Source organism: Uranotaenia lowii, chromosome 1 (genome assembly GCF_029784155.1).
Source record: "Uranotaenia lowii strain MFRU-FL chromosome 1, ASM2978415v1, whole genome shotgun sequence".
Lineage (NCBI taxonomy): Eukaryota > Metazoa > Arthropoda > Insecta > Diptera > Culicidae > Uranotaenia > Uranotaenia lowii.
The window spans coordinates 112,606,798-112,633,389 of NC_073691.1; the positions used below are offsets into that span (position 1 = coordinate 112,606,798).

General features: G+C 35.9%; 1 protein-coding gene across 1 annotated transcript in view; it reads left to right on the top strand.

Annotated features, from left to right (window-relative positions):
• The first annotated feature begins 919 nt into the window (after nt 1-919).
• Nucleotides 920-26,592, top strand: part of LOC129738838 (isocitrate dehydrogenase [NADP], mitochondrial-like) — a 49,851-nt gene continuing 24,178 nt past the window's right edge. The window contains exon 1 of the mRNA XM_055730143.1: nt 920-1,200. Within this exon, the coding sequence (XP_055586118.1) occupies nt 1,098-1,200 (103 nt within the window). The 5' untranslated portion in view covers nt 920-1,097. The remainder of the gene's footprint in view (nt 1,201-26,592) is intronic.

The window sequence follows — 26,592 nt, forward strand, 5'->3', positions numbered from 1 at the left end:
GTGATTCGGGAAGCCTCGCTGATTTTAAACTTTTCTTATACCATCTCCCCACGCTACCTAGAGCAGTTCATCGGTTTGTAGGAGTTTAAAATAAGGGGAGAAATACCTACTGCCACTATTACTTGAGAGTGTGGACGTCCCTTCGGAAGAAACTTGTTCCTATTGAAAAGTTACATTCCATCATCCAATGTCAGACAAATTATCTTTCACATCGTAGTCAGAACAAAGGGTCTCCGGATGCAGAGCCAATGGGAACGGGAGTTAATCAAGGGTGTGTTAATCGGCAACGCTATGTATCGTGCATTTAGTAAGGAGAAAATTAATTGCAACCAAGGCAAAACTGGGTTGGGTACCTGATATTGAGCGGCATCCCACATCACAGACAATACAATTGAGCCCAGGCCGGATATTGACCACACATATAAAAACTACTTTAGACAGGCGTGGTTCATTTTTATGTCATAAAAACGCGCAAACAAATGCGTTTGATAGGTATTTAGCATTTCTAAATTGAGATCTGGTAATTTTGTCTAGCTAAAATTATTCCCGCCAGTGCACAAACAGTCAACACACAATATTTATCGCAAAACAAAAAAGTAAACAGCAATACGTGCCACGCTCTTGAATATTATTTTACATTATCACAGTGTGCTAAACAATTCTCTAATACAACATCCAACAACTCGTTGCTCTACACCAGCACGCTGCTTTGAATGCCGGCGTCTGCTGTTGCAATTTCTCTCAACAAAACAAAGCGTCGGGACGCGAAAACTCCACCATGTATATGTACTGCGTTTTCAGCGATATTTCTCCCTCTTTAGCTACCAACACGAACAACGGAAAGCTAGACGTCGCGTTGTGTTCCGTACAGACAACAGCCAAGGCCAGACGGCAGCAGCAGGGGCAGATAGACTTTCGCAGCAAGCCACAGGTTTAGTCTCCGTCTGCCGGTATACTACGTTGCATATAATTCTTAGCTCCTGTCGGCCGCTCCGAACGGGTACCCATTCTTAGTACACGCATATAGTCCCTAATCGAAAGTTAACCCATTTTGTTGTACCGCGCATTGCATTTCCGCTCCGTGCACAAACTCCAAAATGGCTCGTTCATTGATGAAGTTCGGTAAATACCTTACGCCCAGCTGTAATCCTCTGGCCGCGGCATCCGTGCCATCGATGACAACACCGGTGCGGAACCGAAGTGAGTACATTTTTTTTTAATTCCTTTTACGCTTCTTTACGCGACACCTTCTACGGTGTGCACAAAGCGAGAACCGACCGACGAGGAAAGTGAAATTAAAACCACTGCAACGTTACAACGATGTGTACATATGTGACATCGTATCAGTCTGTCACGTGGCAGACGACCAACACCGTAGAAAGACTGAGGCTATTCTTTTGAATATTGTTGTTTCATTCACGTATGACATTAGCTCAGCTGCTGCAGTGTTGACGTTTGTAAGAAAAAATAAGTTATCTGAAAGTGAAGATTCAATTATCTTAAGAAACGACGTAAAATTAATAAGGCCGGAACAATTATTAAATTCTTCTTTTGTTAAACCCCTTCAATTTTTCCGAAAATCCAGAAGGGGGAATAAATTTTTTTTTTTTTTTTGATGAATTATTCGAAAATTAAAACAGTTGAGAGAGCAAAAATCATACTATAGTAGATGGAAATTCTAAATATCATCTTTTGCATTCGAAATCTTTTCAAGTTTGCGATTTTAAATAAGTCGATTACTATTTTTTTTTTGCAAAACAGAATGTATGAAACTTAGTAGCATACAAGCTTTTGCTAAATTTATTCCAATTTATTGAAAATATTAAATCATGTTTTATGGCTCACCCCCTCATGATGTCTCAACTCCTAGTGACAAAAGAAGGATTTCAAATTTGCTCCGATCTTAAGCCTGGTTTACACTTCCGGTGAAAATGAACCGGGAAAAACTTATTTTGTCAATAACTTAAAAACGCGACTTAACTAGATTTTGGCGGAATCGATGAGAAATGGTTGAAAGTTAAAAATCTAACTGGGCCTTTTTGTTCAAAATCTACTAGAACTGTTTTATTCCAATTCCCCCGGTTTTCAACGCGGAATTTTCATCATGGCGTGGAAATCGGAATGAAAACACTTCTAAGAGGTTTTAAACAACAAAACCAGTTGGATTCTCATCTTCCAACCATTCCTCATCGATTCCACCATGTTCAAAATCTAGTTCAGTCCGTTGTTCAATTATTGACAAAATACGATTTTTTACGTTCATTTTCACGAAAAGTGTAAATGGGCATTAACTGGTTGATTTTAATCACACTATTACATTAAATATCTGAAATTCTGAAAAAAAAAATTTATGTAGGGGAGAGTGAGGTAAGGGTGGCCATGGGGAAACGTAGGCCACTTTGAATATGTCAGATGTGTGTTGAGATAAAAATCTCAATGCAACTGTCATCGTCGTCGCTTTGTGTGAGCATAATTTTCAGTATGTTGTTGACTTATATACGCATCATATACTTCTTTTATTTATCAAGCTTAAAAAAATTTACTTACATAATAAAACAAGCACCCGCAAATTGCATTGATATGGAACCTAAAGTTCATAACAAAAATATGTTCATACGCTTTTGTCATGTTCTTTCACGTGGAAAAGGAATTTTCGATGAAAAATCAATAAGTCACACAAACGCAACCGATTTGCAAATTATAGCTTGTGGGGAATCGTAGGCCACACGTCTTGGGCCCCCTATATTTTTAAGTTTTTATACACATTCAGATATTAAAACACGTTTTCTAGAGTTATGTTAAATATTTTGTCCATCCTATATAAACATTTTGCCAAGACGTTCGCGAGCCAGGTTTTTGCATTTATTCGATCATACGCAACTCTCTTTTAAATTTTATCTGAAATTGCGGAATAAATTTTGAAATTACAGTTTTGGGTCAACTCATGAACTTTGCATGTTATTTGGTCAATTTGGATTTAGTGGCCCACGATTCCCCACCATTTTTTCAAAATCCAAAAAATAATGCTTTTTTTAAGTTAGAACTGGGGAAAACAACTTATTAAAACTTAAAAAAAATTGCACAATGGTACCTAAAAACGCAGAAAACCATAGCATTTTATATTTTCATTTTATCTTTTATAATAAAGAAATCAAGGAACAAAAAAACAAGCCCATGATACCCCACTATCCCATATACTTTTCTCAAAGGATCGATGAAAAAGATTTTTAAAACTTCTACTCTCGTTTGCAAATTTGCTAAGGTTAACAAAATAAAGATCTGAACGGCTTACAAATGTAAAATGTAAGGGAGAGTGAGGTATCGTGAGCCATGGAGAAACGTGGGCCCCCTTAATATCTCTGCTGTGTGTTGAGATAAAATTAATTAAACTAGCTCCAGCAAACTGCATCAATGGGAAACCTAAATTTCATAACAAAAACTAGCTGACCCGGCAAACTTTGTTAAGCCTATATTTTTTGAGTATTTTTTTATATTTCAGCACTGTTCTTAGCCTGCTTTCCTTTTGAGTGTATAAAAGCTAGTGGATACCTTTGTATCAGAAAAAAAATCCATAATTATGGTTCGTTATTCGAGTTTCATTATTTTATGTTCATTCAAAAAACCGCTAATGGAATGGAAAATATCATACATAAATTTATATTCAAACCGGCAGTTCGTGACACAAAAACGCTCATACGATTTGCTCTAATAAGTTCGCTTACTTTTGTTTAGCGAACTTATTTTCTTGTTGAGGTGGCGTATAATAAAGTTCTGCTAATGATCAGTTCCGGTAACCTAAGAACGCTTAATCTATCAAGTTTCAATTTAGTTTAGTCATCATTCCTATTCAAAAACTCCTATCTGATAAAGTATTTTAAAAATGTTGAAGATTGATTTCAACAGAAAATGGATCTTTTTTGCTGGAGTCGTCATGAATTGAGTTGTATTTCGATTTATGTTAACCTCTGTATTTAAATACATTACAGTTTTCTTTGGTCGTCAGAATAGAAAAATTAAAAAATGGACCCGGAACATTCTAATGAATATAAAATTAATTTTTATTTTTTTTTTTATTATTTAAAATTTCTTTCTTTCGGATTTTGCACAAAATACACTAATGAATCTCATTGTTAATTTACAGAGCTGAGTTTGACAAATATTTAACAATTCAGAAAAAATTACTATTCAATTCATTTTACAGCAACACTTTTCTAAACAATATAATGTTTGAAAATGTCTTCGAAATTTGTGACATCATTTTCTTTTTTTCAATTTTCAGTTAGGGATTGGCAAACTGCACTAAGAATTAAAGAATTTAGAAAAAAAAGAATTTAAACTTTCTTGTATTTAGATTATTTTTCTCTTAACAGGCAAACCCTGAATGAAAGCAAATCTTTTTTGAGTATTTGGAAAAAAAATTCAAAATATTAACAAATTACTTAAATTCATAGTTTATGATCGTAAGATATGAAACTGTTATCCAGACAGTTAAATTTAATTCTGAATTTTATTGTTAGTTTGAATTAATATTCTAAATTTGGCTTTATGAATCTGGATTTTCCGTTATATTAAAACCTTAAATTAAAAGCTGGATTTTCGTTGATCTTGATTTTATTTTTTTGGTCGAATTTAAGTGTTTATATTCTTTAATTTACTTATGCTTGACAGATTGTTTTTTTAGATCTGATATCTGGTACGAAACTTTTTATGTATTTTTGTGTATTGGTTCAGATTTTTCTCTATACTTAAATGTTCGAAATTTTAGGTGGCATGCTTTTTACTTAAAATTCATTTTTTTTAATTCTTTCAAGTTTTTAGTACTTCATGATATTATTGATGACGGTCCTTTTTTCTGATTTTTGAAACTGAGAGTTAAATCTTATATCAAGATAAAGTCCTGAATAGCTAAAATTTTCAAAAAGTTCCGATTAACCACTGAGCATGAAAGGTAGTGTGGATTTTACAATGTTTCCTGATCCTCCAATCTGTTTTTATGATAATGGTTCAATTTACTTGGAATCACAAAATTAATAACCTTCAATTCTCAAATTAACTGGATAAAATCATCAAAAAATAAATGAAGGTGATCTTTTACCAGTTATATGACTTTCTATTGGTGTTACCAAAACTCATAAAAAATGATTTGATAATGAAATGTTTTAATTCAATCTCATTAAGTTGTTTTGAGTCTATTGGAAATTTAACAGCCATATTGCTTGAGTTGCTAAAAGAATATGGCATTTCAAAAAAATTAACGGTGAACGAACAAATGATTGTATCCCATTTAGCCGAAAACCATTGCCCAGAATGAATTTTTCCCAGAATGACAAATACCCGAAATCAAACCCCAGATTGAACCAGTTCCAGAAAAAGAAATCCCCAGAATGCACCATTTACCAGAATTTTTTTTCCCCAGAATGGAACATTTCCCAGAATGGCACAAATCCCAGATTTTTTCCTCTAGTATTTTTTTTTTGTTTTTTTTTCTAATGAATTCTTGTGAATTTCATATGATTGGAAATTCATTTTTTCAAAATTATTTTTTAAATGAAACTACAACTTCAAAATTTTCCAAATAAATTTATTCCAATATTGTGCTGCTTTGTTTATGGTTTGGGTACTTTAATTGATTCAATGCTTACCATGGTCCTTAAAAAACCGTTTTGGTATCCGACTCCTCACGCTGCGCATTAGAACTTGAAAGACGGTTTGTCCTTCACGCTGTCGCGTGGCGGACGGGGCTAAGGGATCACCCCTAGCTTTCACGCACACCTAGGAAGCCCCGGCAGACCTAGACCAATGTCTTAGGGCCGCCGCTTCCGACGGCGGGTCGGCGGCCACCTCGGATTTGGGAGCTTCGGCGGCTTTGTGCCGCCTCGGCCCCTTCATCCTCGTTGGTTGCGGCTTTGCCGCAAAAGAATAGTATTATGAGAATCCAATTTTTATGGAAAAAATCTATTTTAATTTTGTGAGTTTCAGGTTGGATAAATATATTAAATTTTCTGGGAAATGGCAATTCTGGCGAAATTTTTTCTGGGAAATGGTTTATTCTGGTAATTATTTTTCTGGGAAATGGTTCATTCTGGGAAAAAAAAATTCTGGGGAAATGGATTTCTGGTGATTGAAATTCTGGTGATTTTTCATTCTGGGCAATGGGAAATGGAGTACAACCGAACAAACATCTAAAAAAAATCTTGGAATTGCCTTGCTTCTGATGCAAAAAATTACAAATTTTGTCAATATTCTTCGTACAGTCTTTGCTATGCTTCGTGGTTGCGGAACCCCATAGGGAAAATCACATCCAAGTATCCATTTTACTGGTGCCACGTGAAAAGTACACTGGCAATGAAAATGGGCGCCAAAACTTCCTATAGATAGATGGATGAACATCAGTAAGCCTTGATTGCTTTTGGCGCCTTCCTACTCTGGGTGATTCGAATGAAAAAAAAATGGAAATTGGGTGCCTTGACTTTTATTTGATACGAATAAAAACTAAAAATAATTTTTTTAAAATTCCACAAAAAACATTTTCGAAATTATCTCTCCGTTGTGTTATTCTTCGCGTGAAGACGAACACAACAAAAAAAATCGCATGCAAATCGGATGATCCAGTGAAGAGTTTTGCGTGTTCGCACATTTCTGTATGGGCTGTCTCTCTCCCTGATTTATATATATAGATATGCTCATATGCTTATGATCTTACACAAAAAAAATTTTTTTTTGCTGGAAACCAACAAAATTTTGTTGGTTTTTGTAACGCTGACTTTCCAGCAAAATTTCCAGCAATTTAAATTGCTGGAAAAAACAGCAAACGTTAATGCTGGTATCCAGCAATTCAAATTGCTGGAAAATCAGCAATCCAGATTGCTGGAAACCAGCTATTTCTTTTAACACAACCTGCTGTATTTAGTATCAAATTTATATTTCAATTCAAAATTAAATTTTGAATATTGGCTGTCCATATAATTAACAATAAAAACAATTATCTTCTATCAGTTTTCATTCAGGAATTTATTTATTTCCAGAAACACGATTTTTTTCAACTCTCTAACACCGGCTCTCGGGAGGCAGCTTTGCGCCAAAGTGTTGATCATCCGCCACCTGTAAAAATAGTTTTGATTAGTATATTTTATGGAATATCTGCCTGTCTAATAAAAACTCACCCTTGATTTGATGTCTGCAGGTTGCTAGAATATAGAGGGAAAAAATAATTACATTAATCTAACCAAAATTTGTAAAATAGAAAAGTCTCACCTTGCTACAAAAAGACTTCAATTTGACAACTCGATTGCTGATTTTCCAGCAAATTAGATCAGTTAGATTAGTCCAGTAATTTGAAAACCGATTGCTGATTTTTCAGCAAAAATGATAAGAACACAGCCGAATGCTGAAAAATCCAGCAATTAAAAAACCGATTGCTGGTTTCCAGCTAAAATTTGGATTGCTACACGTTTCCAGCAATTTTTGTTGCTGGAAATCGAGGCAAAAATTTACTGTGTAGTTAACCCTTCCACACAGAGAAGGATTTTTTTCCTAAGATATCAATGTAGTATCCAAGCAATCGTAGCTTTGGGATTTATACACATGACAAATGTTCATAACAATTAATTGAATCACGAATGTTGACGGTTGAGGATGCTACTAATTGGCGACGATAGTAAACTCAACTGAGTTTCAAGGCTTCGAAACAGCTTGGAAAGTTTACCGAAAGCTGTGGACAATTTGAAGTTGTAAGAGACAAATATCAGGACTTGGAGATTTACCAGGAATTCACCAGGAAGCAAACTAGAGATTGAGATTTTGAAAATGGCTTGCCCAATGATGAGTTTGTTTGCTTTTCTCTCTGTCATAAATATTCATAGATTTGAAATTTTGTGTGCTGGCTTGTGATGCCGGAATACCTCAGACACAATACTGGATTCTCGAATTGTGGAAACTGGAACCCGGTAAAACGGCTTATACTAGAAACAGTTGCCCAAAGTGTGTAAATATGATGTTTCCATGCATTCGAGAATAAATCCTTGCGGGAGTGGTTCCCGAATTGTGGGAGCTCTTGCCGAAACCCGGTAAAATGGGGAATCCTCGGAACAATAGCCCAATGTGTGTGTTTTTTTTTTTTTTTTTGGTTACCCAGGTGGTAAATTCAAAGAAGGAATTTTACGAATTGTTCCCAATGCACGTCGAGTGCCGTGTCTACATGGGAACAATGGGTCAATCAACTCGTTATATACTCATCCGTATATACATATGCCCTAAACTCCACCTGGGGCGTCAGACTAATTCCCAAACCGGTACCTGCCCTAAGGCAATACTTCGGTAAGGGGGTGTCTAATTCACACATAGCGCTACTTTCGCAACACTCGCCAAGAAGTTCATATTTTAATTAAATATCAACCTGACCGCCCAACATCATCTTCACGTCCCATCGGCTCCGCTGATTGTTTTGCGTACTTCATTTCATAGCTTCGGACTCTTTAAGCTTAGTAAGGTTAACCTACGTTATCCTGCGTCAATTGCAATTTGCGTCAGTCTCCAACTCCTTTGCAAAGCAGCCATTATCCGGGCGAGCCCATCACTGACTGCCTGCCATGTGTTTATGTCATCACACATCTTCTGCAACATGTTGTCCGCTGTCGTTTCTGGTCCGCAGGCGGCGAATATGTTGGCACGTTCCTCTTCAAATCTTGGACAATAGAATACCACGTGTTCGGGTGTCTCGTCCACGTCACCGCATGTTAAGCAGACCGGCGAGGCCGCATGTCTGAACCTGTGGTGATACTTCATGAAGCATCCATGACCAGTCAGGAATTGCGTCATGTAGAAATCCACTTCGCCATGCTTTCTCTCCATCCACTCTTTGATGTTTGGGATCAAACGATGGGTCCACCTCCCTTTTTCCGAGCTGTCCCACAGCTGCTGCCAGTTAGCCATGGAGCTATCTCTGGCTCGTGTTCTCACGTTTTGCATGCCTCTATTTTCGTAGCAATATGAGTCCTCCAGTGGCAATATGTGTGTGTGTGTGTGTGTGTGTGTGTGTGTGTGTGTGTGTGTGTGTGTGTGTGTGTGTGTGTGTGTGTGTGTGTGTGTGTGTGTGTGTGTGTGTGTGTGTGTGTGTGTGTGTGTGTGTGTGTGTGTGTGTGTGTTTTTTTTTTTAGTTGATCGCCCAGGTGGTAAATCCTTTTTACGGATTGCATTCCAAGGCACGGCGAGCGACCGAGTCCCCCCAGTTTGCTACTCTGGGTCCATGGGTGCAATTGGACGACTCATGATACTAAGTACCCCTACGCCATAAAGTCCACCTGGGGCCGCAGACCTGGTTCCCACCTCGAACAGTTTAGTACACTAAGCTTTAATAGTGGGAGGTCTATTCGCGCTCATGCGCTCCAAGGCAATACTCATTAACGAGACCACTTTAAGCAAAACCTCTCCTCCTTACGACTCGACGCCTGAACTCTCCTCTAACGACTTGAGAACCGACATCTCCTCGCAGTGACTCGAGATTCCCACGCAAACCTCTCCTCTTCGCGACTTGAGGCCTGATCTCTCCTCTAACGACTCGAGATCCGACCCCTCCTCGCATCGACTTGAGGATACCTCTCCTCTGCACGATTCAAGACCCGATCTCTCCTCTAACGACTTGAAATCTGACCTCTCCTCGCAATGACTCGAGGTGACCACTTGTATCCCTCCTCTTGTTGATAAGGGGGCCTGATCCCTCCTCTTACGACTCGAGACCCGACCCTCATCATAAAGACTCGGGGTTAACCACACAAAACTCTCCACCTTAAGGTTTGAGGCCTGACCTCTCCTCTAACGACTCGAGGCCCGACCTCTTATCTTAGGGGTTCGAGGTTTGCCACCTTGCCCGTCGTGTGCCTGATCGAGAGCAGCTTATCCTAGACTCGCGCCTGTCACGGCACACGCGCGGGACTTAACGCAACGACTCGGATGATTCCCGACGAAGACGTCATCCTACTCCGACTCGAATGGCTCACCCGGCGTCGAGAGCCACTCTACCCGTGGATATTCCCCGAACGTGGAATAACCCTTTCCCAACGATTTCCACTGCGAAGAAGGTCAAGTCTTATCCCCGCAGCTTCTGTCGTTGAGAACCGCCCTACTCAGATACTCCCCGAAGGTGGAGCATCCTACGCACGAACGCGGCGCACCCACGGCATCCGCTACGCAGAAGGTATTGTCTTATCTTTGTAGCTTCAAACCGAGGGGTCGGACGCACTCTACTCGACAGCCCCCCGTCGATGGGGTCAGTCTACTCCGACCGATGTCCGGTCTTCTTTAACCCCTTGGCTGGCAACCCTAGGATTTATGGCCCGCGGATTTTCCTGCCCGTTGTGTGCCAGATCGAGAGCAGCTTGTCCTGGACTCGCGCCTGTCACGGCACACGTACGGGACTTTGAACGCTACGACTCGGATGTTTCCCGACGGTGACGACATCCTACACCGACTCGAGAGGCTCGCCCGGCATCGAGAGCCTCTCTACCCGTGGGTATCCCCCGACAGTGGTTAACCCTCTTCCCTCGAGATCCGCTACGAGGAAGGTCAAGTCTTATCCCCGCAGCTTCCCTCTTAGGCAGCGGCACTACTCGGATACCCCCCGACATTGGGGTATCCTACACACGTTCGTGGCGCACCCTGACCTCCGCTACGCAGAAGATGTTGCCTTATCTTTGTAGCTTCGATCAAGGGATCGGACGCACACTACTCAGAAGCTCCCCGTCGATGGAGTCATCCTACGCCGTTCGCGGACTGCCGTTGGTTCCAGCTCCTCTGCAGGGCAGTCATGATCCGGGTAAACCAATCGCTGACCACATGCCAAGTGTTGGAATCCGCACACATCCTCCGTACGACGTTATCTGCTGTCGTGTCGGGTCCACAGGCGGCAAAAATGGAAGTACGAACCGCCGCAAACCTCGGACAAACAAACACCACATGCTCGGGTTTTTCCTCTTCGTCACCACAATCTGGGCAATATGGCGAAGCCAGTGTGTGTGTATGTGTGTGTGTGTGTGTGTGTGTGTGTGTGTGTGTGTGTGTGTGTGTGTGTGTGTGTGTGTGTGTGTGTGTGTGTGTGTGTGTGTGTGTGTGTGTGTGTGTGTGTGTGTGTGTGTGTGTGTGTGTGTGTGTGTGTGTGTGTGTGTGTGTGTGTGTGTGTGTGTGTCTTTTGTCTTTTACCCAGGTGGTAAATTCGAAGAAGGAATTTTACAAATTGTTCCCAATGCACGTCGAGTGCCGTGTCTACATGGGAACAATGGGTCAACTCGTTATATACTCATCCGTGTGTGTCTGTGTGTGTGTGTGTGTGTGTGTGTGTGTGTGTGTGTGTGTGTGTGTGTGTGTGTGTGTGTGTGTGTGTGTGTGTGTGTGTGTGTGTGTGTGTGTGTGTGTGTGTGTGTGTGTGTGTGTGTGTGTGTGTGTGTGTGTGTGTGTGTGTGTGTGTGTGTGTGTGTGTGTGTGTGTGTGTGTGGGGGGGGGGAATTCTTTTAAACATGACGAATGTTCATAATAATTATTTAATCGAACCACGAATGCTGAAGGTTGAGGATGCTACAGTCAATAAGTCACGCAAACGCAACCAATTTGCAAATCATAGTTTGTGGGGAATCATGAGCCACCTATATGTTAATGTTTTTGACAAATATGTATGATTTAAATTTTAAAATACATTTTTCCTATCTGTATGACAAATAAAGAGTTATTAAAAATATTCTGTCATTTTTTTTGGATACGATAGAGGTGAACATAAAACCCTATACATATAAGGAATTTTGCCAACACTATTGTTAAACAGGATTTTGAAACAATATGATCATATACCACTTTCTTTATTATTTCAGCACATAAAATTGTTTCAAAATAACTCAATAAGTTATGAAATCACAGTTTTAGCTCAAGTTATAAACTCGGCATATTATTTGGCCATTTTGGGTTTGTTGGAATTGAGCTCACAATTCCCCACAAATTATAAAACAGTCACAACTCGGGAAAATAATTTTTTTATTGCCAAATTATACCTTAGCAATGAAGAAAACCATACCATTTATCTTCTTCATTTTATCATTTATGGGGCTTGTGTGTTGGCAAGTCTGTTGTCTCCTGAGCCGATGTCCGCAAGTTCGAGCCGAAGAGTAAACATCGAACACAGTTGTACCGGATAAGTTCTTTAATAACGATCTGCCAACTGCAACGTTGATAAAGTCGCGAATGCCATAAAGATGATAGAACGACTATAATCGAAACAAAAAAAATCTTCTATAAAAAAAAAACTAGCTATTTTCTAATATGTCTTTATTAGTCTTTTAATCACAGGGCTGGTAGCGAGTCCCTTTTTTGGGTCAGTCACTAAAAAGTCATTTTTTTCATCATTTGGTCACTAAAGTCACTATTTTCCGAAAAGTGGTCACTTTTATCACCAAAAGTCACTTTTTTCACCGAAAATAAACCAATGAAAGAGTAATTTGAATTGCGCGTGTTAATATTGACGGTAGTAACGGTTAATTACTTGATCAGTCAGTCAAAAATTTTTTTCGCCTCCGGCGGAATAGAGTATTTCCTGAGACAGATTGTGGTAGGGTAACTTTTTGTTTTTGTTTTGAAAAATGTAAACACCAACTAGTCGCCATTTTGATCTTTGATGATAAGCACTGTTCAATGCTTCCTTTAAAAAACTTCTTTAATTAAAAGCATTAACATACCTTCATGTCTTAAATTGTTATGAATCTACTATTAATTAAATAAAGAATTTATATTCTTCTCACCAAGGTGCTCTTGCAAAACCACTATAATTGCATGGCCAATTTCATTTCGTTACTATCTGGTCATTGAACATGCATAATGCTGTTGTTTTGTTTACCCTACCACGATATGCCGAGAAAATGTAAACATGAGAAATCAGCTGTTCGTCTGACAAGTGGGGAAATGCCTTATTTGGGCATAAATCACTCTTGGCTTGAGACATTTCGATCTACGACATTATTTGACGTTCATGAATTGAAACAAACTTTGATTGTAGATTTTAATTTTTAGTTCAATCAACCTTTTATATTGGAACTCAAAACTTTATATACAAAAACCCTATCTTGTCTTTAGAATGGGTTTTTATTCAGAAGTGTAACTAAGATTGAGATTGAAACGAACCATTTTTTTTATTTAAAAAATCTTTTATGTCATAACAAATGTTATGTTGATATGAAATGTTCTTAAGAAAACAATTTCATACTCAATTTTATTTCGTGTTCTTTTATTCTTCTAAATACTTAAAAAAAGGGTTACACTTCTAACGACATTTTTCCATAATCAGTTATCTGTCAATGTTTGATTTTACTAGTAATAAACTCTTTATCGCCAACACTAAATGTGTTCGGCCGAATTAGACAAAATTTCTAATTTAGGACACTATTTACCAAATCAATAATTTAAAAAATGTGCACCAAAATGGTTATAGTGAAACATGTTTATTGAAAAAACTCTTCCTGAAATATTTTTAAAAACTAATCTTTTTTATTTCCATATTGTTTTTTCAATTTTCAAATAAATTTACCGAATTTTATTGTACAGTTTTTTTTTCAATTTTCTAATCAACTTGTCGGATTTTTTTTATCAAACTTTAAATTTTTAAGACATATTTTTAACAATTGTTTCCTTGTTTTTGAATTCTGAATTTTCGTGTTCTTCAACCATAAGCCTATAACTCCAAATTTTTAATAATAAAACATAATTTTAACCTTCTGTTCTTTCAGGACCCAATATTTTAATTGTAATTTAAAGCTTAAAAATCTGCGATTGAAAATTTAAAAACTTTTTATTAATATTTTTTATATGAAATCATGTGTTTTGGATCGATCATGATTTTTAAATTAATCTAAAAAGTTTGAAAAATTGTTCCAAGTAGCAACTTTAAAAATAAATTTTAATACGCAGTATTTGATGTGTGCTTTCAATATTAATAACAAAAGTTTTGAACTCATTATTTTTAATTTTTCATCACATGTAATTACTCATTTTCTAACATTTCTTTGTCAGTGTAGTTGAACATGAAGTTATTATTTAAGCTTCAAAATTGAAATTTTGATAACTGGAGGATTTACTTCATTAAAGGTTTTATATCTGGCTTATATAACTGGCACTTTTAAAATAATTATAAATATATTCTTCTTTTTATCAAATTACAAAAAAAACCATCGAACATTGAATAAATTCTGTTCAAAATTCATTTCTTATTCAGTAATCGGTAATTCACATTTTAAATCGTGATTAGAATGATTTGCCAATCGTTGTCCCCTTACCTGAATGACTGAAGATTTCAATATTTCAGCTGTTTTTCGACTTTTTCCCAAAAATATTACTGAATGATGTTCATTGGAACGTTTACTAATGAAATGAGGCTTTAGACGATATTTTCTGGTGTAATATAAGCATCTTACGACAATTTTAATTATTCTTGTTTTTTTCGCGCGATTTCTCTGCTAATTCTTAAACAAAACCTTAAGATTTCTTCTACGGCAAATAAGGTTTTACGTCAGAACAAAACATTTTTCGAATCGGTTTTCTTTGCGAAACGTTTGTTGGACAATTTAAGCACCATGATTTTCGAAAAAAAATTACGATCCATACATGAATAGAGAAAATATCGGATCGCGCAACAATTGGTCCGCTCAATCTCCTCCTTCCCCATTGTTGTACACAGCAAAAAAAGTAGTGTGATATTACATCAAATACCTGCACATAACTTGAGTCGCAAAAGGTACCTAATTTTACATTGTCTTGATGTACCCGGCTGTTTGGAGACAAAGAATATGTTTCGTACCGCTGATCCATATGGGCCAAATTTCCTAAAAAATGAAAAATAATGAAATTATTTTTCAAGCTGTGGGTTTGCTTATATTTTTGATTAATTTTGGTAGTACTTACAAGCCAATCAAATACAGCTGAGGTCCGTAATCCGTTTCTTAATTTTTGAAATGACATCAAATTTGAATGTCAACAAAGGAAAACATTGACTACTTGATGCGATATCACATAGAAGGTTGTGATATTACACTTCACGACGTATTCGAGTTGTGTACATCATTTAGATGTATTATTGCAACAGAAATCTGTAATCCCCAGAAATTACATCTTCCATCGTTACATTTTTTTTTGCTGTGTACATAAGTCCGCTGCAAGATTTGTATGGAAATTTTAAATTTTTAAATTTGTATAACTCCAAAAACTTTGTTTGGTTGTTTTTACTTCCAAAAAGATGAATAATATTTTTGGAAGCAATTAATTGAGTCCTGAATTATCGTGTTTTGATTTTCACGGTAAGTGAAAATTTTTATTCAACAATCACGAGAGATGTACTGAAAGCAAAAAAATCTTAATTTTTCGATTTTTGAAATATTTTTTGGTTCTTGGAATACATTTTATGTAAACAAAAACCAAACCTAACTTGGAATACATTTTATGTAAACAAAAACCAAACCTAACTTGTTTCCCAGAAATAAAATTCGATGTTATAAAAATATTTAAAAAAAAATTAATTTTAGTGTTTTTTGATTGCTTATTTGAAAGCTGTTTAAATAATTTAAATAAATAATCGCAATTGACTGCTATGCATAGCCAATGAGTTTGTTGATTTATATAATCTTCGCAAAAACATGTCATGAAATTATTGAAAGCTCCAGCAAGCAAAGCCTATAATTTTTAATTACTTTTCAATGGACTTCGATTTTTTTTATTTTGAAATGGTTATAACTTTTTTCGTGAAATACATACATTCGATTAGCTGTTCTTCTTATGTTGGCAAAAAATAAAGCTTAAGAATAGGTAAAGTCAATAGCTAGTCGAAGACAAACTTAATTTCAAGCTTATTTGAATTTCCTGGATGGTTTCATATGCAAAAAAATCTATTTCCATACAAATTTCCATATAAAATTTAACACGTTCAGTGATTATATGTAACTGAAAAAAAACTCGGATTGGCTTTCAATATGACATGATTTTTGTGCTAAATAAGTGGATATTTTCGTTTAACTTTTATTTTTAGTAATTTCTGTATTCTAATTAACTGTATTCCATTCAGAATTTTTATATTTTATGCACTCAATATTGATTTTTAATAATTCAACCTTTATTTAAAGACACTTCATAATTCCATTATGTTTTTTTTTTCTATCTTCAAATATTAAAATTTCAGTTTTGAGATTATTAAACTCGTTAAAAAACATTTCTATGTAGTTGTTGAGTGTTAAGTGACTTTAAACTGCTTTCAGGGACTACTTTTTTATCAGATTTATTTTGAAATCCTTTATCTCAATCATTCACTCAACATTTTATGCAAAAAATTTAAACATTGTTCTAAAAACCCTGTTTCTCAAATTTCGAGACGACAAATCTGACAAAACTGTATTTTATGTCAACAGCGAACCCCTTGATTTTGATAAAAATATTGCCAAAATATTTTACAGTAGGAAAACTTTGACACTAAATCCCTTAAAAAACACGAAGTTAAAGGTTGGAAGATCCGGAATATTACTTATCATGTGCTATTTTCTTAGAAATTCAAATCTACCGTCTAGCTAGACCGGAGACATTTGAGTGAAGCTTTATTTGGCTCTTATTATACAGAAAAATAAACAGTCATAACTTCGTGAAACTTATTCGATCAAAACAGTTTTTCAGCCGGAAAACTGTTGGGAAAGATTTCAATGTGAAATTAATGTTTCTTGATGATAGATGAAATGCTACAGAGGTTACATTCATTACAAATAATCCCAGTTTCGTGGAAAAGATGTTCAAAATAAGTTAAAGTTTTGAAAAGTTCTATTCAATAAATCCGACAAACGAACGGGCGTTGTTGAATCCATTTTTAAGCTTTAAATTGATTTTCATTATGTAAAAATCGGTCGCAATTATTTTATAAAGTCACATCTTTTTCATAGGGGTAAAAGGGGGCAAAACAGATCGCGTCCTTTAATTTTACACCAGTAAATAGACACTTTCAAAAAAGTTTTAAATACCTTTCACCCATTCTATAGAATTTCAATGACATAATTTTTATGTTTGGAATGAAGAAAGTTCCATACTGGGCAAATAAGGTCAAATATTACTTCACTCAGATGGCTACGGTTAAATTCAGAGCCAGATTTGAGTTTCTGAGGAAATTTCACGTGTAATAAATGAGTTTCTGAGGAAATTTCACGTGTAATAAATGATATTCCAGACTCTCAAACCGGCGGGCGTCATGTTTTTTTTTCGTTTTTGGGTCCGAATTAAAAAAAAAATAAAAAATTTAGCATTGTCCATTGGACGGTTTATATGGAAGACCCCCTCAAAAGGGGCCGTCTGGATTTCATTTGGACTAGAAGTTCTCATATAAGCTCTCGCAGTGTTCGGCACAAAAGCGCTAATCCGCTATTCGCTAGTTAGTCCGCTAACTTTTTGTTAGCGGTTTAATTTTGCCGCTAAGTTTATATTGATTTAGCGAATTGAAAAGTTCCGCTATTTTTTGGTTCCGCTAATTGAAGATCGCTAACTCCCATACATTTGTATCAATCTCTCGAATTCTTAGTGATAGAATAAACTTTTTTTCATTAATCAAGTCAGGCCGATGACATAGTGAGTGCGATGCGATGCGAACCGGCGAATGCGATTCAATGCGGTGAACCACATTTGATGAAAATGTATGTGAATCGCTTAAACCTGACATACTCAACGCGGCGAAGCATATGTCAATTTTTTCCGCCGCACGAGTTCGCGTAGGCTGCGTCCTTTAATTTTCCACCAATTCGCATCGCATCGCACTCACTATGTCATCGGCCTCAAAGTGACATTGTTCATCATTCTGATTGCTTAATTGGATTCATTGGAGGTATGCGTACTAGAGTTAGAGAAAAGATGTATTTAGTGTCATTTTTCTCTATTTAAGCACTTTTTTTAGCAACTTTTACAGAAGAAGATAACAATAAAAGGTGTTAAACAGTATAACACTATTTTCAACATCTCTTCATTAGTATTTGTTTTCAAGTAGTTACATGTGGTTACATTCTGTTCTTTTGCTCTTTCTTTAATTGTTCTGAAATCGTTTGTTTTAATTTATAGAACACAGAAACTCGTTAAAACTTTTGGTTTTTCTCATATAATTTTATGAAAATACGATCAATTTATCTTACTTTAAAATTAAATATGGGAGAGTGGGGAATCGTGGGCCACTTTTTTTCGTTGTTCCATTACTTCTTTATTATAATAAAATGAAAATAAAAAATGGCATGGCTTTCTATATTTTCAAGGTATCATAAGGTTTTTTTTTTAAATTTTTAATAAGTTATTTTCCCCAAATTCTGACTGTTTTAAAAAAAGGAATATATTTTGGATTATGAAAAATGGTGGGGAATCGTGGGCCACTAAATCCATATTGACCAAATAACATGCAAAGCTGATGAGTTGACCCAAAACTGTGATTTCATAATTCATTTCGTTATTTTAAAGCAATTTCAGATGATGAAATAAAAAATAGAGTGATGTATGATCGAATTGATTCCAAAACCTGGCTCGCGAATGTTTTGACAAAATTTCTTATATAGGATGGACAAAATATTTTTCATAACTCTTCATTTGGCATAAGAAAACTTTACAGATAGGAAAAACGTATTTTAAGTTCTGAATGTGTATAAAAACATAAAATCATTGGTGGTTCAAGATGTGTGGCCCACGATTCCCCACAAGCTATGATTCGCAAATTGTGACTTATTGATGTTTCATCAAAAATTCCTTTTCCACGTGAAAGATTATGACAAAACTGAGATCATAAGCGTATGAGCATATTTTTGTTATGAACTTTAGGAGACATAGATGCAAATAGCAAGTATTTTTTTAAATTATGTAAGTTAATTTTTCAAACTTTTTTTTGCTTAATAAATAAAAAAAGCTTATGATACGTATTTAAGTCAACAACATATAGAAATATATGCTCACGCAAAGCGACGACGATGACAGTTGGTTTGAGATTTTTATCTCAACACACATCTGAGATATTAAAAGTGGCCCACGATTCCCCACTATCCCCTACTTGAAACTTCATTAATTCCCCCTTGGGGAGTTGGAAAAATCGAAAAGGGGGAAATGCGTGACTAAAGAAAAATTTGATATTTGTTCCGGCCTTAATGTTGGTAAACAGTTAGCGATTAGCGCTTTAAGCTTAAAGCGATAACTTTTTTGGCACATTTAGCGTATTTAATTAGCGATCGCTAACTTTGTATGAGTTAGCGATTTAATTAGCGGCACTAATTTTTCAGTTAGCTATGCCGAACACTGAGCTCTCGTAACAAATATCAGCCTCTTTGATCACATGGTTTTTAAAATGTGCAACCATTGGAAAAAAATGGACAACATTAGGCACGATATAAAATTTGCCTGTGCAACTATTGGGCACAAACAAGCTGTTTTTTTTTTTTTTTAATTTTATGTCACTTTTCTAGAACACTTGAACTTTTGGATCTTGTCGACCAATCCTGTATGAGTGCAATCGACAAAAAAATCGAGCGAATTTGGTTGAAATGACTAAGATACAGCATATAAACCAAAATCATGTGCTTAGCTGTGCAACGATTGGCAAATCACCCTAAATATTTTTTGTTCAAATTAGAAAAAATTACAACTTCCAGTTGAAAATGAGGAAAAGAATTCCAAATGTAGATGAATAAAAATTAACACTTATTATCATTTTCCTAACATCTATTCATGGTAAGTTTTGTACAAGATTGGACATTTATTTTAGAATTCAGATTTTTTTAATTTTAAATTTGCTAAGAAATTGTTTTGAAACTAATTTATTTCTTACTTTCTGGACTTATCGAAAATTTTAAACATTCATTGTAATGTGTTTCCAAAATTTTGTTTATCAGTCTTTTTTTAAGTTTATGTGTTGAACATGAGTGACAAACGGTGGAAGAAAACCCTTTTCTTTTCAATTTTCAACGGAAATTATAAAATAGCACATCAAAATGCAATGAAATTTTATCAGCTTTCAAAATAGAAAACTTTTAAAAAATTAATTAATGACCATCAACATGAAAAAGTGTAAATAAACTTTAAATGGCGTCTTAAAGTACCGTCTGCATCACCGAATATTTTGCAAAAAATACCATTGTAAAGCTCAATTCATGAACTTTCATCTGGAGACACCAAAGTGGGCCAACAACTCCTTGAAGAGTTATGAAAGAAATACACCCTTATTCTCGTTTACGGCGTATCTGGCTTTCGTTCGAACGGATACTTTCGAACGAATTCGGAAAAGGTATTCTTGTTTTCGTACGAACGCGATACCATGATGGCTCTAGATATGGTGATCTCAGATGCCAAATCGCCATTCCGCCATATTGAAAAAAGTTTTGACAGCCGGCTGTAGTGTTTACGAAAAAAGGGGTCAAGGGATGCCAGGTGTTAGTGATAAAAAATCAGATGGGAAAAAAGTGTGTATATGTGCAGAAGCCAATCGTAAAGGAAAGTTAAAAAGATTTAAAACCGTACTGGGGTTTAGTTTATTTTATTATATTTAAATTGAGTTTTCGGAAAAAAGCAATGATATGAGTATATTCAATGAATTAATTTGTATTCTAAACACTTTTTTTCAATAAAATTACAATACAGTTCGGTCTATCCGTATGTTCCGAAAAAGAAAAACTTTTTTTGACCGTTATGATAGAAAGGATCTTAAAGGGTGGAACAAACAACTAAAACCCTAAACCGGATGTTGTTTGCTCCTTATATTCTTTTTACCTTATCCAAAGAGCTATTTTGTTTCCCTTTAGGGGACATCCATAAATTACGTAACGCTCCTAGGGGGGGGGAGGGAGTAAGCTCGAGCGTTACGAATTGTGACATAGGGGAGGGGGGGAGGTATGCTCATCGTTACGTAACGATTTTTTCCTCAAAAATTTAAGTTGGTGTAATCGCAGCGATTTTGAAGTCATGCAGTTTTTGCACGACTGATAAACAAACCAAAATCAACTTAAAAATTGTAGGTTTCAACATGATTGGAACTGGTTTGTAAGTTTTCCTCTTCTGAGATAGACTCCTTTAAATATGCATTAAAATTCCGTGAAATAATCGTTGGAAAACCGAATATTAGGAACATTTAACTCCAAGAACTCAATTAACCGGAAATTTCACTATTTTTTCTCAATTGATTTGAAAAATGCAATTTTGATTATTCCGACGAAAATTACAAAATTTTGCATAACAAGTTATGCTTCAGTGAACAAGCACAGAGCAACTCGTGACAATCAAATTATTTAATCAGATCAGAGAGGCATCATTATGTAGGTACTAAGAAGCGATTTGGAAAAATAATAATTCCGTTTTGAAGAACGTCAAAATTTTTTATTTTAAAATCTCTTTTTGATCTTCGGAAATCAGTATTCAAAAACATGAGAAATAGAGGGGGGGGGGGTAATTATAAGCGTTACGTAATTTTCATAGGGGGGTACGTCAAATCGTTACGATTTGTGACATACGGGGGGGAGGGGGTCAAAAAAGTGCATATTTTGCGTTACGTAATTTATGGATGCCGCCTTAATCGAAAAGTGTTGGATGAAAATAAACGTAAATCGGTTCTGCTAAAGGAATGCTCTAAATTCTGCTATTGATCATTTTCATGTAAATGATAAACGATTTTATGATTCGAAATGCTACCCATCAGATCCGGATTACTCGATTGGATCTTCTGGAGCAGCGATGGCAACAGACGGGGGTCCTCCTGAAGCAGCTTTTTCATCTCGATGAAGATCGGATGTTCCTGCAGGAGGGCCAGCCGCTTCTCGGACGATGGAACGTAACGCCTCGCTATGTTACCATCCGATTCGATGACTTTCTGCTGCTTCTAGATAGCTCTTGAAAGAAAAAAGTGTTGAATAAGCATAAATTTGTCATAAGTAATGCAAAATTAATGTTACTAACCGCTACCGACAAAGCTGGCACCGTCGTTTATAGGTCCAACTTCTTCCAGCTTTGCTTACCAGCCCGGAGCTCAGCCGAAAGATTTTGTTTCGATTCTATGAATTATATTTGCAAAAATCAAGGCGAAATCTTTGTCTAAGCAATATCTTGATGATTGGCAAAACTTCGTGTTTTACAAAAATCAGAGCACCTGGCATCCCAGCCAGCCAGCAGCCAGCCGAACAGCCAGCTGTCAAATTTCGGCTCCTCCTCCGCCTCCAACCAGGGTTGCCAACTATTTTTCGAAAAAGTCTGGAAGATTTTGAAAAAATGTCTGGAAATGGCCTGAAATGTCTGGATAGCTTAGTTTTGAAGGTGGTGACCTTTTTTTTTTGGTCGCCAGATCTCAATGTTGCAGATAGCCACTAATCGTTTGTTGCTGTTACTATCAGTTAAGCGGGCCATAGACTACTAAAGGGCGTGTGCAAATTCGATGATTCCACGACGATTGTTTGATCTATGCTCGCTCACACACGATTCAAACATATTGTCGCTGAATCCCCAAACCGGAGTTATCGTCAATGAGCGCTGGCGACATTTACTGGCGACAAGTTATTATCAGGACGTGTACAACTTCGGGTGTGTTCTTATACCAAAGATTTTTTATTTCAAAGAAAAGTGCCGCAAAAACAAAGGATTTTTTCCTTTAATTTTGGTATAAATAAAAAATCCTTTGGTTCAAATGCATTATTTTCCTCTGCTTCAAAGATTTTTTCTTTTGAAAAATCTTAGATTCAAAATATTAATGCTTTGATACAAAAACCAGTTTCATTTGATTTAAAGTTATTATCTTTGCTCAAAGGTAATTTAGATATAGATTTAAAAGCATTTATTCATTGAACCATTTTCCATTTATTCCAATTGGAAGATTTTTACCCTGTTGTTTCGAAGTTCCTATTAGGAGTTTGAATAATAAAAAGATACAATTTAAGTTCTTATATTCTTTTTTATTCACAAACACATAAAACACTGGTTCACTATAACCGAGTAGGGTCCTTGATATCGTTGACAAAGTTTCGCATTCTCCGTGGGCCGATCAATAAACTTCCGAAAGCCACTCCAGCTGCTGGCTGGTCCGACTGGTGATTGCCGTTGAAGATTGGGCCGAAAAAATACGACCGCGGGATTTGGGGAGGTGTTACTTTGCGCAGCTTTCTCCATGTTCGAGAGACTTGGAAATCTATCCGTCGGCTGTGGTCCTGTAACTATACAAGCGTTTTAGAAAATCTTGAATTCACTTAAATATTCAGTATTTATTAACTTACACTTACCATTTTGCATCCTGAATCCTCCTTATTTATAGCTTACTCCGATTCACTGGTTTGATTTTTAAAACGAGCGGCCGAACTTTATTCGATTTTTCGGTTTTCTGTTCTTCTTGCAAGTCAATGCAAAATATCTTCTAAGTTTGAAGTTTTTGTTTCAAAAAATTATTCTTTTCAGTTTAAAACATTTTTCTTCGGTTGAAAGAAAATTTACTTTGTTTCTAAAGAAATATGCAATTGAACAAATTTCTTTTGAATCAAAGAATTTGTTTAAAATCAAAGTCCAAAGTTATTCAATTCAAAAAATTTATTCTTTCTTTCAAAAATTGTTCTTTTCAATCAAAACTATAATTTATTGATTCAAAGAAAACAGGTGCTGGATTAAAAAAAAATGATTGTTTTGATTCAAAGTCAGATTTAATTCGTTCCAAAATTCAAGTTTACTCTGCGTGAATACACGGAATCGTCCATCTTGAGACAGGCAATCGTAATCATAGGCATGGTAGGCAAACAATTCGCTGTCAAAAAGCGCTCCGTCTCCACCCCCCACCAATGAGAAACTTTTGGTACTCCTTGCCTACTGTTGCTCAATATGCAACCACCCGTAGCTGTATAGGCACGCTGGTTATTACTTTACAAAAGCGTTGCCAGTAATGATATTTCACAACGTCGCTAGTTGGCAAGGTTGCCGATCACCAGCGCGAAAACTTCGGATTTCAACTTCAATGACAATATTTCGCGCGAACACAAAGGATTGCTGGCAAAATCAGCAACAATAAAAAACTACCTCTACCGCGGCTGGGGCTGAGCAAAGGGCCTGAATTTTGCACAAACAGCACTATACACCATGTCACAGAGGGTGGTTTGTACAAAATATTTCCATCTCGACCGATTTTACTCAAACCGTTTGCAGTGCCATACACGATGCAAATCGTATTCACAGCGACAAACTTTCATCGCATTTGCACGAATCTGGTGTAGTCTATGGCCCGCTTTACATGTTCTGTTTAACTCTCAAGTTAGCATACATCTTCGAAGCATTTGCCATTAATAATAGCTTTCAACCACTTCTGAATTCATAACTCAAAAATTCTAATCATTTCCTGCCATATTACACCATGACCTACCATAAACATTTTGAATTTTTATAGTTTCATAGAACAATTTATGTCCTAACCCAAAAGTCTGGAATTGTCTGGAAGAAATGACAAAAGTCTGGAAGTCTGGAAACCTGTAAAAATGTCTGGCAGATGTCCAAAAAGTCTGGAAGATCCAGACAAAATCTGGAAGGTTGACATCGCTGCCTCCAACCCTCGTCTACTTTTTGCCAAAGAGAGACCACCATATCTAGAGCCATCATGCGCGATACGTTCAATTTTGGTGTTGCCTGATGAACTTCGAAATTGTTGGGCAGCAACCTGGTTGAAAATGACAGTTTCAAATGTAAATATTGGAATAATTTTTTTTTCTTTCGAGTCTTAAGGATCTAGTAGTGCTCATCCGATGAGTTTCGGATAAAAAAAAATGGTTAAAAAAGAACACCAGCTGTCGTCGGGGCTGATTCCGACATCGGCAGCATAAACAAACGTCTGCCGATATGCCGATATTTAATCGTGTCAATTGTACCGTAGTTTTGCCGCTAGTGTTTCCGGTATCAAAAGGTGTCCTCAATACCAGAAGTTAATGGGGACGGTACTGCTGCTGCAAAGCTCCCCCATCCGGAGTAAAAAATTGGAATCCGGCTACAAGTATCAATATAGAATTAAGTTTCAAAATTTTGAATAAAAATTTATTTGAACTCTATCAATACGCTAATTTAAGCCGCCTAAATTTTATTGTGTTAAATACTAAACCACAACCGTCCCAATATTCACAAATGCCTTTAGTTCGCATTTTGCGTTTGTTAGTCGGTTGCAAAAATAACATCGGCCATATAAAATTTCTTGAGTGAAAATGTTCGCAACTTTGCATTAAATCAGCCTAGATAGAAAGTTGTTGTAATTCCAGATTTTTTAAGTCTCATATCCTCTCAATTTTAGGTGTTTCCTTTATTTTTTTCAACTTTGGCCCTTTTAACGAATTCCGTTCGCAGCATTAGACTCGCGTTTGACGACCGGTAGTAAAAATACGTTCGATCGAAAACGAGAATGCAACATTTCGTTCGAACGAGCTATGTTCGAAAGATAGAACTGCTGTGATTCGTTCGAACGAAAACAAGAATACGAAATTGACTAACTTTCGAACGAAGGCCATTCGATCGAAAACGAGAATAAGGGTGATAATAACAACTGCAGTCACATATGGAGGTAGCGCGCACTTCTAACAACATGGAAATAAAAGAACTTATCAAAGCAGGTAAAAAAAATATTTTTTCGTGCTTTGTAGAGTGTTTGCAGCAAAACTGACTTCATGTTATATCCAATAATCTAAGTATCATATTGTTAATGTGATAGAACCAATAATGAGAGTTTGGCTTTTACAGCCTGGTCATATACTACATAATTTATTAACTTTTCGATTAAAGATCATTGTAAAGCAAAGTCAATGCTAATTGTAGAAAGTTTCAATACTTTTTTTGGGATCACAAAAAATTGGTTAAAAATAATATAAACATGTTTTATAATGTTTTTATATCGAGAGCTAACCACTGGACACCAAAATCCTTACACATTGATCAAAAATCTATGAGAAAGTGGCAGAGTGTTGTAGAAATAATCAAAGAGCTCAGTATGACCAGTAGACTGAGTTGATTTGGGGTCATTTTTGAATTGCTCAAACCCTGGGGTCTAAAAAGCTTCGTTTTGGGCCAAAATTATACAGGATTTTTTGCAGAATTTTTAAGTAACGTTTTCATGAGTAAATTTGAACTTTTAGATTTGTATGGGAAAAAGTTCAAATTAACTCATATAAACGTTACTGAAAAATTCTGCAAAAAATTATGGATGAGTTTTGAACCAAAACGAAGCTTTTAAGACCCAAGGGTTTGAGAAATGTTTTTAAATTTTACCAAAAAAGACTTCTCAATTTTTTCAACTGATGTTGGATAGATTATTAATTTTTTTTTAAATTATTTAAAGTTTAATTTTATTAGGATCATACTTTGACTATTGTTTGTTTCAAATTTTCTTGATATATCCAGACTTGCCTATAAACAAAATAAAGAATTCGACAAAAGTTATATCTGACCGGGATGGCCACATTTTTTTTTAATTTTTCGTATTTAACCCGGGTTTACTTAGATTGTTTGCTAAATAAAATAAAATAATAAAATATCTTTTGGAAATTTTTTAATTTTCTGTTACTCAACGATTTTTTGGAGTAAATTTATTCGTTA